This window comes from Molothrus aeneus, chromosome 8, assembly GCF_037042795.1.
Source record: "Molothrus aeneus isolate 106 chromosome 8, BPBGC_Maene_1.0, whole genome shotgun sequence".
NCBI lineage: Eukaryota > Metazoa > Chordata > Aves > Passeriformes > Icteridae > Molothrus > Molothrus aeneus.
In genome coordinates this window covers 4,354,191-4,367,801 of record NC_089653.1, presented here as the reverse complement: position 1 = coordinate 4,367,801, position 13,611 = coordinate 4,354,191, and the positions used below count along the sequence as shown (strand labels likewise).

At 48.1% G+C, this 13,611-nt stretch overlaps 1 protein-coding gene across 2 annotated transcripts in view; it reads right to left on the bottom strand.

The window, feature by feature from the left end:
• The window catches only part of PRKG1 (protein kinase cGMP-dependent 1), a 381,904-nt gene that overhangs the window by 113,586 nt on the left and 254,707 nt on the right, over positions 1-13,611 (bottom strand). For both annotated transcript variants that reach the window (XM_066554198.1, XM_066554197.1), the window contains exon 5: positions 781-844. In XM_066554198.1, coding sequence (XP_066410295.1) covers positions 781-844 — 64 coding nt within the window. The remainder of the gene's footprint in view (positions 1-780; positions 845-13,611) is intronic.

Sequence of the window (13,611 nt, the reverse complement as noted above, 5' to 3'; positions counted from 1 at the left end):
GGGATGAAGAAAAGCCAGCAGGGATGAAATAAATTACTGCCACACACTCATTCCCTGCACTTAAATCACCTTTTGGAAGGGTTTATTAATGACTTTCTGGGATATTGAATTCCTCAGGCTCAGAAGGGAGTGTTGTGGGAATAAAATATGGGGGGAAAACTCTGATATGACCCAAATATTTTACATCTGCTTATAGGGCAAGGGGGATTTGGGGTTTTTTTGGTAGGGTGCAGGTTAAGGGTTTTTGCATTTTTGGAGGGCTTGTGGTGTTTTTTCAGAGGGTTTTTTTTTTTTTGGTTGGTGTTTTGTGGGTGATTTCTTTGTTGTTTTAAATAGACTTATTAAAAACCTGACCCTAATGAGACCCCAGTTAAAGCCAGGCAGGCAAAGCCCAACTCCACCCCAACATCTCAACACTGCTGCCACTCTTCCCAGAGCACCTTTTCCACAAACACCCTCCAACATAACTGTGCCATCAAATCTGACATGAGACCAGGTTTTCACATTCCCTTCCTCCCCACCACTCACCCAGAGGCTGGAGAAGCTCATCCCAGCTTCTGGACACCACAGGAAATTATTGATTCACTCCCCAGTTGGATAAAAACCCAATTTAAAAAATATATAAACCCTATTCAAAACTGGATTCATTTTCCCCACAACTCCTCTCATGGCCTCGATGGCTGCCAAACTGGGGAGCTGCTCTTTGGGGAAAAAGAAGAGGCTGGATATTGTCAGCAGAAGGTTCTGAGCTCATGAAATCTCAACATTCAAAGCTCTTACCTCTTCCAGGACATCTGCAAGCTTACTGAGGATCTCCTCGGGAAGGCTCTGGAATGTGGGAACGCTGCAATAGAAAAGAAACCTCCATTAATGGATCCCTTTACACAAGGCACACATCCAGCTGCTTTCCTGCCCTCTGTCTTCCTGAAACGACTCCTTCATGCTCTGGGGCTGAACAAGGAAAAAAATACCATGGAAAGCTGCAGGATGCCTTTGGTGACAATGGGAGACCCCTGGGATGAACCTCTGGAGAGCCACCCCTAAAGCTGGTAATCAGCTAGGGATCCACAGGAATAAATCACACAGGACTCCATTTTCTTTGTGGTGGAAAAAGACCCTTCTTTAGTCACTTAACTCCTTTTTATACAGTTTTACAGACCTTGTGTGGGACTCTAATTGGTCAGGAGCTTTCTTGCCAGTTACTTATTTGTTATTAACAAGTTGTTATTCTGTATTGATTGCTCATTCAAACCCTTGGTGTGTACATGCAGGAAAAGCTGTTTGTGAGAGATAGTTTTCATTTTTCTATCTAAAGGTGTAAAAACAATTTATAAAGGTGCTCATTGTTTTTCACCCACGAATAGATTGTTATGTTAAAGAACTGCTCACACCAGGATTGCTTTCACATGGGAACTTGCAAAGTGCCAGCCACTGATTTTAGGAGAGCAGGCTGATTTTATGAAGCCTTTCTTCATGACTGAATTTCTACCTTACTGCAACAGGATCCATTCAGGATCCACTGGAATTCCTGTGTGCCACAAACCTGCTCAGTTCTATTCCTTCCTGCTCTGCTTCAGCCCCCCAGAAATAAAATGCAACCCAAAAGAGGTTGATCAGTGAAGCAGCCCCAGACAGAAGAGTGAAACTACACCTGGATGGACAGAGGACAGTGCACAGAGCACCCATCCAAGCCCTCAGGGAGTTTCTGAACACTTCCCTGGCTGTTTCACAGCCAAATTTGTGGCTTTTCTTCAGCCAAAAAAGTGACTTTGTCACTTGTTTGGCAGCAATTCCCTCAGCAAAGGCTGCCCAGGCCAGGCTGGGATGAGAAGGCAATGCAGCCATAAAGGGCCCCCTGAGGCAGGGTCCACAGGACTGCACCTAAACCAGTCTGGGGGGCACAAGTTTGGGTCTCCAAAGCTCCAGGGAGTATCCTGACTTTGAAGCTATATCTCCACTGCCTTACAGCCCAGGAGGCTGTGGAATTGTCCTCCTTGGAGAGACCCAAAAGCCATCAGGACATGCTCCATGGCAACCTGAACCAGAGGACCTCCAGATGTCTCTCCCATCCTCAACCAGCCTGTGATTTGCAGTACTCTGCTTTCTCATCCTCTCTTTTCCATAAAAACCTGAGATCCATCAATACTCCCAGGTGATGCTGAAGGAAACACACAGACACAACAAAAATTTAACCCAAAATATACCATGGCCCAGAGCAGCTGTGGCTGCCCCTGGATCCCTGACAGTGCCCAAGGCCAGGCTGGATGGGGCTTGGAGCCACCTGGGGTAGTGGAAGGTGTCCCTGCCCATGGCAGGGGTGGGAATGGGTGGGAGCAAAGGAGGCTCAGGGGGCCCTTGTGGCTCTGCACAACTCCCTGCCAGGAGGGGACAGCCAGGGGGGGCCGGGCTGTGCTGCCAGGGAACAGGGACAGGACAAGGGCAAAGGGCCTCAAGCTGGGCCAGGGGAGGCTCAGCTTGGACAGCAGCAGCAATTTCTGCATGCAAAGGGTGCTCAGGCCTTGGCAGGGGCTGCCCAGGTGGAACCAGCATCCCTGGAAGGGTTTAAGAGCCATGGAACTTGGGGATATGGGTCAGTGTGGGGCTCAGCAGTGCTGAGGAAACAGCTGGACTTGATCTTTAATGTCTTTTCCAACCTAAATTATTCTCTGATCATTTACCCTTTATTTTAATTAAAGGAAAAAAAAAAGAAATAGTTTCAGTTGAATCTATTTAATGATAGCAAGACAAATTTGGGCTGATAAATGCAGAAAATATCACCTTTCATGCTCTCAGCAACAGCTTTTTTCCTTAGGGAGAACATTTTTATTACTGGGAGCACGTGGGCCCACATTGTAACAGGAGCAAGCAAACAACTGGACAGGAATTCTGTGACAGCCAGGCCTAAGCATAAAATGAAAATTCATTACATCAATTCCAGCATTCCCAAATGAGGAATGAACTTAAGAGAGAAGACAACAGCCTTGGACAAGTGGTCAGATTTTTGCACCCTTAAACTCCCAAACTGGGGGGAACTCACCACAGGGTATTTTTTTATGGATAATTATGCCTGTGAAACCCAGGAATGGGTAGTGAAAGACATCTATTATAGACCAAATCCATAAAAAAATAGGGAATTAGGCCCTAAGTTCTTAAATTCCAACTCTTACCATGAGAAAAGCCTAAAACTTCAACTCCACAATAGAGCAAATAATGGGAAAAGCAATTTGTTGACAAAACAAACTCCAAACACATCATGGAATTACACCATCAATATCTCAGTTTTAGGGGGGTTTATGGCAGGCCAGGATTCCCCTGAGCAGCCAGAAGTGACAAAACAGCCAAATATTTGAGTTTCTTTGAAAAGAAGAGTGCAAGATTTGATTCTTGAGGTCAATAAAGATCCCCCTCTGCTCTCCACAGGACAATATTCAATGGATTCATAAAACAGAGCCTTATTTCCCTCCAAGAACTGCCTGGATTTTTGAAGGACTTGTGTACAAAAGGAGTGTTTCCATGATTATTTCCAGGTGGGTACTTGCCCTGAAAGGCAAATGGAGCCTCAGCTCTCCAGGGAGAGCCTCGAGCATAACAACTGAGCTGCAAATTGCTGCAAGTGGGAAAACACATGGGAGGGAGGCAAATGGGAGCAGAAAATCTCACAGGGCATCTTTGATCACCACAGCAAGAGGCAGGAAAATCGTATTTCCCTTTCTACAACTGTGTGAATAAAGTATAGAAGGGCAAATATTCAGCCCTTGAGCTGGGATGTGTTTAGGGTGGAAAAAAATCACAGCAAACACTGCTCCAGCTGTTCAAGGAACAATTGTTCTGCCCAGCAAAGCAGGGTCAAACAAACCCAGACTTTCTCCGCCACGTTCTCCCCCCACTGCTCCTTAAATCCCATCAAAAATGAAGATTTTTAAACACCCACTCCAGACAGTAACAGTGCTACAGCTGGCAAAATACATATCCTGGTATGCAACACTGAAAGCAAATCTTCAGCAAAGATTGAGACTTGTGACTTTTCTCCCTACCTGCAGCACAAAAGAAGGACTTCACTTGTTCCTCTTCTTCCACAACCATCTCTCACTTTGCCCAGGAAAAGCTGGACTTGATGATCCTGGAAGTTTTTTCCAGTTTAATGATTTGAATTTGATTATAGAAGAAAAAAGAGCAGCTTACCAACCTCTCCCAGCACGATAGGGCTCCTTCCACTCTGCTCACCCAGTCCTTATGAGGGATTTTCTCCAGCTGCTTCTTATTCCACCTAATGAGGAATAATTTCTGCACCTGCCCTGAATCCACTCCCTGGATGAGGCTATGGAATCCAGCTGGGGATGGAGTGGATATTCACAACTGACCTCCTGCTCACCTGCAACCCTCTAAGTTCTTGAAAGCAATATTGGTGTGAAAAAGTATGGAGAGCAAATTATGTATGCCTACTTGATAGGCAAAATACAGCCTATCAAGGGTGGAGCCAGGCCACCCTACAGAGGCAGCAAACAAGGAGGCAAAGCAGACCCCTAGCTCCAGGATTTGAGTTTTAACAGAAAATGCAATAAACTGGGTGATTTTCATCCATCCACAAACAGCATTTTATCGGGAGAGTGTGACTGCCACGGGAGGGAACGAGATGAGGAACCTTCTCCTCATCCCTGTCCCTACACCCTGGACAGTGAGCAGGGCCATGAGGAGAGGTGACATTCTCCTGGCTGCATTCCCCACTGCTCAGCCACAGAACATTGTGCAGGGATGATGGCAGTGTCTGGAGCCAGGAGAATTTCCCCTGGGGAATTGCTCCCTGTCTGGAGTTGGCTCCAAACGTGACACATTTTCCCAGAGAGCACCAGCTGCCAAACTCAGGGAAAGCAGCTGTGCTGAAACATCCCTGGATTGACTCCCTGTCCCCATAGAGGAGCAGGGACATGCACAACCCAAAGGTCATGGCTCCATCCCTGGGGATGCAGCCACCAAGCTGCTCCCAACTTCCAGGTAGAAGCAACATCCCCATTAGCCATGCTTGGATTCGTGCCTGTGGTCCATCCTGGACTCATGCCTGTGGTCCATCCCATGGGATGGCTCCTGAGGAAGCAGCAAGGGTTTCCAGGCAGTGCTGGCTGTGGCCCAAGGTGTTGTTTGCAGCCTCAGTCCCTGCCAGCTCTGACAGGACATTTATCTTCTGACACACACCACAGCCCGCAGGGCTCCTGGCTCTGCTCTGCCTCCAGGACACAAAAGCAGCCATTCGCTCTCTAAATCCATTTCAAGACTCATTCCCAAACTTCTGAAGGGTGTTCAGTGAGGGTGCTCATCCAGGTCGGTGGCAGATGTTTCTCCTGGGTTAAGCCTGGAACAAAACCTCTCTCTTTTATTGCTGCTTGGCACCATCACAATTGCTGTTGTTGTCACTGCTCTGTGCCTTGAGTAAGCAGAGCTCCAGACTCCAACACTACAGTAAAAGGAAATTAAGGCTGTCTGAGTTCCCTGAAACTTTTTTTTTTGGCACTCAACTGGAATGAAAGCTGAAAAATGTAAATGTCCCTCTTTAGCACACTTAGGATGCTCCTACTGCTCTGTCTCAGCTCCAAAAGGACTGAGGCTACATCTGATCAGCACCAGCTGATCCTTGATTTGGGATATCACCAAAAAACAGTGTTTTGGACAACTCAAGCTGTACAGGCAGCCTCCCACTGTTGTGTCAGGGAGGGAATGCTGGCTCCATCAGGATCATGGCATCACTTCATGGAATCAGAGTGGCTGGGGTTGGAAGGGACCTCAAAGCCCATCCAGTGCCACCCCTGCCATGGGCAGGGACACCTTCCACTGTCCCAGGCTCCTTCAAGCCCCAAAGTCCAGCCTGGCCTTGGGCACTGCCAGGGATCCAGGGGCAGCCCCAGCTGCTCTGGGCACCCTGTGCCAGAGCCTGCCCACCCTGCCAAGTACATTCCTTTTGTGTTGCAAACTGAAGATAATTCCTCTTTTCTGTCAGATTAATAAATATTACTTTAAGGATCATCTGCTAGTTATTTTCATTCATAGTACCCACAAAAGAAGTGGCAGAAATTAATTTTAGAAAAGGTGTATCTATTTCTAAAAAAACCTCAGTCCTTCCCCAGTCACACAGGTCATTGCTAAGTCCAGGCTGGTTTTTGCTTGGATTCATTCAATCCCAGAGTCCCTGAGGCTGGAAAATCCCTGCCAGCCCATGGAGTGCCAGCTGTGCCCAGTGCCCACCTTGTGCCCAGCCCAGAGCACTGAGTGCCACCTCCAGCCCTTGCTGGGACACCTGCAGGGCTGGGCACTGCAAAGCTCCCTGGGCAGCCCCTGCCAAGGCCTGAGCACCCTTTCCATGCAGAAATTGCTGCTGCTGTCCAAGTTGAACCCTTCCCAAGCTCCATTCCCTTCCCTGGACATGCTCCTGCCCCTCCAGGACTCTCTGGCTGTGAGGGCCCAGAACAGGACACAGCTCAGAGAATATTAGAGAACCAGGAGGAAGGGACAGGGAGGGTGACAGCCACTCACATTCCCATTAATTTTACTTTGGGTTAGCCTTGGAAGCACCTCATGGAGCAGAAGTCTCAGGAAGAGGGAAGAGATTTGCTCTGCAGGTGCTGCAGATGATTTGTCTGCTGTGCTATAGCCACACAGGCAGTAAACCATTCACAATTACTCATTTTGGAGAAGGTGAAAATGGAACAGCCACAGTTTGAACACTCTGCCACTCATTACACAGCCCTAATGAGGGAAATAAAATCCTGAAAGGAGGTTGTGGGACATTTGTTTTCAGGGGTCTGGTTATCTCCTAAGCCCTGCTACAGACAGGAAAACAGGAGAGAAGCAGAACTGATCTTACCCCTGATGACCAAATACTGAAGCAAAGCAAGTGGCAAGAATTTCATTTTTCCCTCTTGTGCTGAAAGGATTCCAAGGGATCTGCTGACATCACAAGACCAGAACTCTCAGTGTCCCTGAGGGGAACCTGAAATGATCTCAAAAGGATCAGAAAGGCTGGAAAGACCTCCAAGAGCAGAGTTCAACTCTGCCATGTCCATCATTAACCCATCCCTACCCACCACATCTGTGTGGTTTTGAACATTGCAGGGCCCTCTTTCAGCCCAGGCTCTGTTTGTGTTCAATAAGCAGGGCAGGAACTCTGGAGGAGTGTTTTGCCTTGCTCTGTCAATCCCTGCCTCTCTCTGACAGGGTTTCATTATCACACAGAACCCTCCTACTGCATCTCCTGTGGCAGTCACTGGGGAGATGTGACTGATTTAAAAGAAAAAAAAATTCCATTTTTGATGTCAGAATGAGAGAGAAGGAGAATCATCAGCAGGTATGTGAACCCCCTCCTCTCACTTCACATGAATTTACCCAGGATGATCCATCTTGAAAGGGACAATTGCTCCCTGAGAGCTACCAAGGGTCAGCAGAAGCAGCTGCCAGTCTGGGAACCTCAGTGAAGTTTGGGCAGGCACAGTTCTGGTTGCTCATCTCCAGGCACAGGGTTCACTCTGCTGCTCCTGAGCCACCTCACAGAAGGAGCCTGCTCCTGCTGGAATCTTTGGAGGATGGCATGGGATGATTTTGGATCGAGCAGGTGGAATTTCTTCATATTTGCAAATCAAATTCTACCTGCAGTCCCAAAGTAGAGCTTTTCTACCTTCCAATTCACCCAGCTTTTCCAACAGTTGTATCACAGAATCTCAGGATCCCCGAGGCTGGAAAATCCCTGCCAGCCCATGGAGTGCCAGCTGTGCCCAGTGCCCACCTTGTGCCCAGCCCAGAGCCCTGAGTGCCACCTCCAGCCCTTGCTGGGACACCTGCAGGGCTGGGCACTGCAAAGCTCCCTGGGCAGCCCCTGCCAAGGCCTGAGCACCCTTTGCATGCAGAAATTGCTGCTGCTGTCCAAGCTGAGCCTCCCCTGGCCCAGCTTGAGGCCCTTTGCCCTTGTCCTGTTCCCTGGCAGCACAGCCCGGCCCCCCCTGGCTGTCCCCTCCTGGCAGGGAGCTGTGCAGAGCCACAAGGGCCCCCTGAGCCTCCTTTGCTCCAGGCTCAGCCCCTGCCCAGCTCCCTCAGCCCCTCCTGGGGCTCCAGCCCCTCCATGTCCTTCCTGGACTGGGGACCCAGAACTGGAGACAGCCCTGGAGGTCCCTCAGCAAGACCAGCACAGAGGGACAATCACTGCCCTGGTCCATCTGGCCACACTGTGTTTGATATAAATACACTGGTGATTAAAGATAAGAGCTGTCATGCAAAGCCTCATAGCCCTGAACACTGATTTTTATGATCCTGCATTTGCAATACAGCTGAAATTAAATTGTCTTTGGCTTGCACTGTAATTACCTCTTCAAAACAGTTTGCTGTCAAGGAGTTTCTCTGGAACTTCACCCTTCAGCCTCTGGACAGACCCAGAGTGGGTGCACCAAGGCAATTTTCTGCTTCTTGATTGAACCACAGAATCCCAGGATGGTTTGGGTTGGGAGGGACATTAAAACCATCCAGTGCCACCTCCTGCCATGGGCAGGGACAACTTCCACTGTCCCAGGCTGCTCCAAACCCCGTCCAACCTGGCCTTGGAACCCTGGAGCACCAGAATGAAGTCCAACAAAGACCATTACCTCACACAAGGTAGAAAACAAAGATTTTTGGGACTGATTCTCACAGTGCGCCTCAAAAGAGATCCTTAACACTGATCAGTGTGTCAAAATTGCAGTGAGTGTAAATAAGGGACAAGTGGCATTTGCATGCACGGTCTGGTGTCTCTCTTTCCTCTAAATTGGGTATTTACAACATATCCAAGATCAAATGAAGTCAGCAGTCTTGTGTCTAGGAGATCTCTGCTGCACTTGACAGCATCATAATAATCTCTTTTTCATGGAGCCACTGACACCCTCTCCAAGCACAGCCCTGTTTGCTGCCGGAACGCTCCGTCCTCCTTTTAACCACCCCCACTAAATGAACATATCACAGAGATCACCATCATTTGCTGCCTTCAGAATTACAAGTACACAAAAGAAAGATAAGCTGTAAATGTTTTTAACATCCTCTGAATCACCAGCTTTTCACATTCTCCGGGGCAACCTCCCCAAAGTAAAGGGACCTGAAAGGGCCAGGAGCTGCTGGAGCTGAGCAAGGGCCTGGAGGCTGTGGGTGCCCAGGCAAGGCTGAGGGAGCTGGGGCTGCTCAGCCTGGAGAGGAGCCCCAGCTGAGAGGGGCCCTCAGGCCTGGCTGGCCCTGGCTGCAGGGAGGGGCAGAGCAGGGCCCAGGCTCTGCTCCGGGGCCCAGCAATGGCCCCAGAGCCACGGGCAGGGCCTGAGCCCAGCAATTGCCCTGCACAGGAGGCACAACTTCTGCCCTGGGCACTGCCCAGCCCTGAGCACATTGCCCACACAGCCTGGGGGCTCTCCTCCCTGGGGCTGGGCCACAGCTGGGTGCACACAATGCTGTGCCCTGGCCTCTGGGATGGCCCTGCTGGAGCAGGGAGGGGACACCAGGTGCCCACTGAGCCCCTGCAGCCTCACACACCCTGGCATCCTGTGATTTGAAATTCTAAGTGTTCAACAATGGAAATAAATCACAGGAAAGGACACTGGGGCTCTCAGTATCACCGGAAAACCTCCTCAGAAGTGAAATTATCCTGTAGATTCCTGGGGGACAGATTCTGGATGTTGCTCCAGTAAGTGCTGCAATCCACACACAGGTCAAACTCAGTGTGAAGAAATCACAAAATCCCAGAATCACCAAGGTTGGAAAAGCCCTCCAATATCACCAAGTCCAACTTTTGACCAAATCCCTTCATGCCCAGAGCACTGAGTGCTGCATTTACTCATTTTTTGAGTGTCTTCAGGGATGGGCACTGCAAAGCTCCCTGGGCAGCCCCTGCCAAGGCCTGAGCACCCTTTGCATGCAGAAATTGCTGCTGCTGTCCAAGCTGAGCCTCCCCTGGCCCAGCTTGAGGCCATCTCCTCTCACCCTTTGAGCTCTGTATCCACCAGCACAACTCAACTTTAAACTGATTTTTCCTGCTGGAGCAGGGAGGGGACACCAGGTGCCCACTGAGCCCCTGCAGCCTCACACACCCTGGCATCCTGAGTAATATTTATTTTTTTTAATTGCTCCCTTACACAGGTGTTGAGCGGATCTCCAGAATTAAAAGCATTAAAACATTAATCTCCAAAGCATTAAACCTTTTTTGTTGTTAGTTACTATGAAAAAAATTTAAAACATGGATGTCCTGCCCAACACATTCCTAGGTTGGGAGCTAGCAGGGGTGACCCCGTGGCCGGCAGCATCACCAAATCCCAGACACTTGGTTTGGGAGCAACCTTGAGCTCCTCACTCTGGCTGATACATCTGAGATGATTTATGGAGGGACAAGTCCAAAGAAAATTCCCTCTGAGTGATCACCAGAGGATCACTTCTGAACTCACCAATGAGAACAGGCTTCCAAGAATGATTTAGTTACCCCCAGAGGAATAAGCCACAAAACATGGTACCAAAATCCAAAGAATTTTGTTCCTTTCATGGCGAAAACACAGCACAAGCACACCGGGATGAAATCCTGGGATTGGCCCCATGAAAATCCAACTCAGAGGCATTTGAGACCTTCCCACAAATAAGCAGTGCTGTGCCAACCACAGAGATCCCCAGCAAGACCACCAGAACATCCAAATGAGCCCAATTCCATGATCCCAACTCATGAATGGGCAAAACTCCTTCCTTGTGATTTATTACCTGCACAGAATCCTAAATATTTTTAAAGTACCTCTAAAGCCATGGGTGGGACATCCCTTTCTCCAGGATATGAGTCCTTTATTGAATTAAAGAAAGGAGAAGGATGATTTAATCCCAGACTTTACAGCTCTGTTGATTCTCCCTTTATATCTTGGAGAACAAAATTTCCTATGCACAGCAAAGCCTCCACAGCTGGAAATGAATTAAAGGTCGAGGATTTTCAAGGGCCCTGGGCTCTATTGGAGAAATAATCAAATAAAGCCTGACAGATTCCACACACAGCTCAAAAATACAATTGTTTATGAAAACATAATCTTGGGAATATTAGAGACAGGCAAGCAGCATAATGGGCAATAAAAAACCCAAAATAAACAAAAAAAAAGCTCTGTGCTGGGAAGCCAATTGCAGTAATTCCATATAATTCTGTCAAACCCTCTCAGCTTCTCCCAGGCTGGTGATTCCAAATCCAAGCCTCAATTCTTGATCCTACACCCAGGCTCATCCCAGTCCCAGCTTCTTCTCCCAGCACAGCTTATCTGGTGCTGGTGATCCCAAATCCAACCCTCAATTCTTGATCCTACACCCAGGCTCATCCCAGTCCTGTTGGGAGCAGGACATCCAAGCTTCCAACTGGAGCATCTCTGGTTTAGATGATCCATGAGGGGAAAGTGCAACATTCCAGGTCCAAAGCAGTTTGGAAAAGGGGAGGAACCTTCTGGTCAGTGGTCACCAGCGAGACTGACCAGCCATGGGTCACTTGATCCATGGAACAGCCCCTGTCCTGCCATTAGAGAGAATTTATTCCTGGGGACATTTCCTTTGGATCCATCCCCGCTTGAATCCCAACAGATGTTTCATTTTGCTCTCTCCAGCATTTTCCCTTTTCCATTATTTGCTCCACTGCAGCATGAAAGCTTCACTAAATTCCACCAATTTGTTTAATTAATTGCTGTTCAACAGATGACAAAAGGTCAGCACATGACAGGGTTATCCCAGGAAGGGAATTCCACTGGCACCCTGCTCTGTCATTCCCTAGGCCCATGGCTGAGCCTCCAAACCTTTTCTTCTTGTCCTGTTCCAAAAGTGATGAAGACAATCCAGGAATTAGAGTGGTTGGGAACATCTGTGGGCTCCCTGGTTGATATTTGGACAGGGAAATAATAAAAGGCAGGACAGAATTCCAGGATTTCTGTGGCAGACATGCAGCAAACAGAAGGGAATACCTGACCCCACTTTAGCCCATGAGGAGGTCAGGGAAGGGGAAAGGACAGGGAAGATGGATCCAAAAGGAATGAACCCAGTTTTGGTGCTGAGCTTTTGCCCTGAGCCATGCAATCCAGGATATCCTGCCCTGCCTCTTTTCCCAGAGCAGCATCCAAGAGCCTGGCCATTCCCAGAGCCCATCCTCATCCAACATTGGCTCCACCAGCCCATCAAAACTGATTGTAAAATATAATTTATGCTAGTCAGCTCTATTTTATTTCATTTTTTCATTGAAAGAAGGTCATCATGATACGATTATGACTGTCTTGCAGATCTTATTTTCTGTACATTGATTTATGCAAGGCCACATTTCTTCTTGATTAAAACCACCATTCAATGTGTTTAGAAGGAAACACTTCAGATTAAAATCTGACTCATTGACAGATATCAAAATACTGTTAAAAGGAGCCAGCAACAGGTGTTGAAAGCACTTCCATAAATCCATTCCTGGTTTCCTGTCGTTCCTGATTTATTGATGATCATTCCACATGTTTGCAGATGACTCAGTTTATTCCTCTGGGGTGATTAATGTCTAACAAAATTCCCTTCAATGGCCCACATGTGCTCAACAGCTCAATTGTGGACCAGGCACAGAGATCAGGGCAGCAGCACTGGAGTGGGCACACAAGGATTGATTTAAAATTGGTTTTTCTCAATAACAACCCCCAAAAATCCCATTAAGTGTCATTGGAATAACACATTTGTCACTTATTATGGATTCAGAGTGGTTATTACCCACATGGGAGGAAGTTCAGGTGGCAAAGATCATCTACAGGTGAAGGAAGGCAAAGGGGAGTGGATTTAGAAACCCCATAAACTGAGTTTTTTGTTTCGTTCTCCATTTCCAGCAATAGGGAAAGGACAGGAACAGCACCATGTAGGGCAAAGCTCTGTCCAAGAGAAAGCCAAGGACACAAGGCTGGATATTTTCTTATCAAGAGGTGCTTTTACCTTTCTCCAGTCAAAATCCAGTGGGGGCTGCAGTGGAGCTGACAGGCTCAGGGACATTGTCCCTTATCCATTGTCCCTTAGATCTGGAACCTCATGGAGACAGTGCTGGGAACACTTTGAGAAGGATTGGGATTTACTGAAACATCAGTTTAACCTGGAACACAGGGGAACACAAGGTCCTGGATCCCTGGTGGTGTTCGGAAGGGTAAATCCCATTATCCTGGACAGAAAAATCCACATTGCAATCCTGGTTTCCTCAGAGGATCCAGGAGCTGCTGACATCTCCCATCCTAGAGCTGCAGAGGAATAGAGGCTGTGTTGGACAGGGCATCTGCTCCCTCCAGATTTCCCTGGGGTGGTGGTGGGATCAACTCAAGCTCAACTGTTTTAAAGGAGGTTTTGGAGCAGATGATCCCTGCAAATATGAACAACTCTGTTATTCCATGCCCTGGAAGCAAATGCTGATTCCTCCTGCATTTACCTCCTCTGGATAAGGACTTACACTCTAATTACTTGTTTCAAGTGACATTGTTTTATTTTCACCACCTTTTATCTCCCCACAAAGCATTACAAATCCCATGCCCACACATGTGTGTGCCTGCACCCACAGATCCCAATTTGCTCTGAGTTTTATCTTCCCAGTTTTCCAGTGGTTTGGATTTT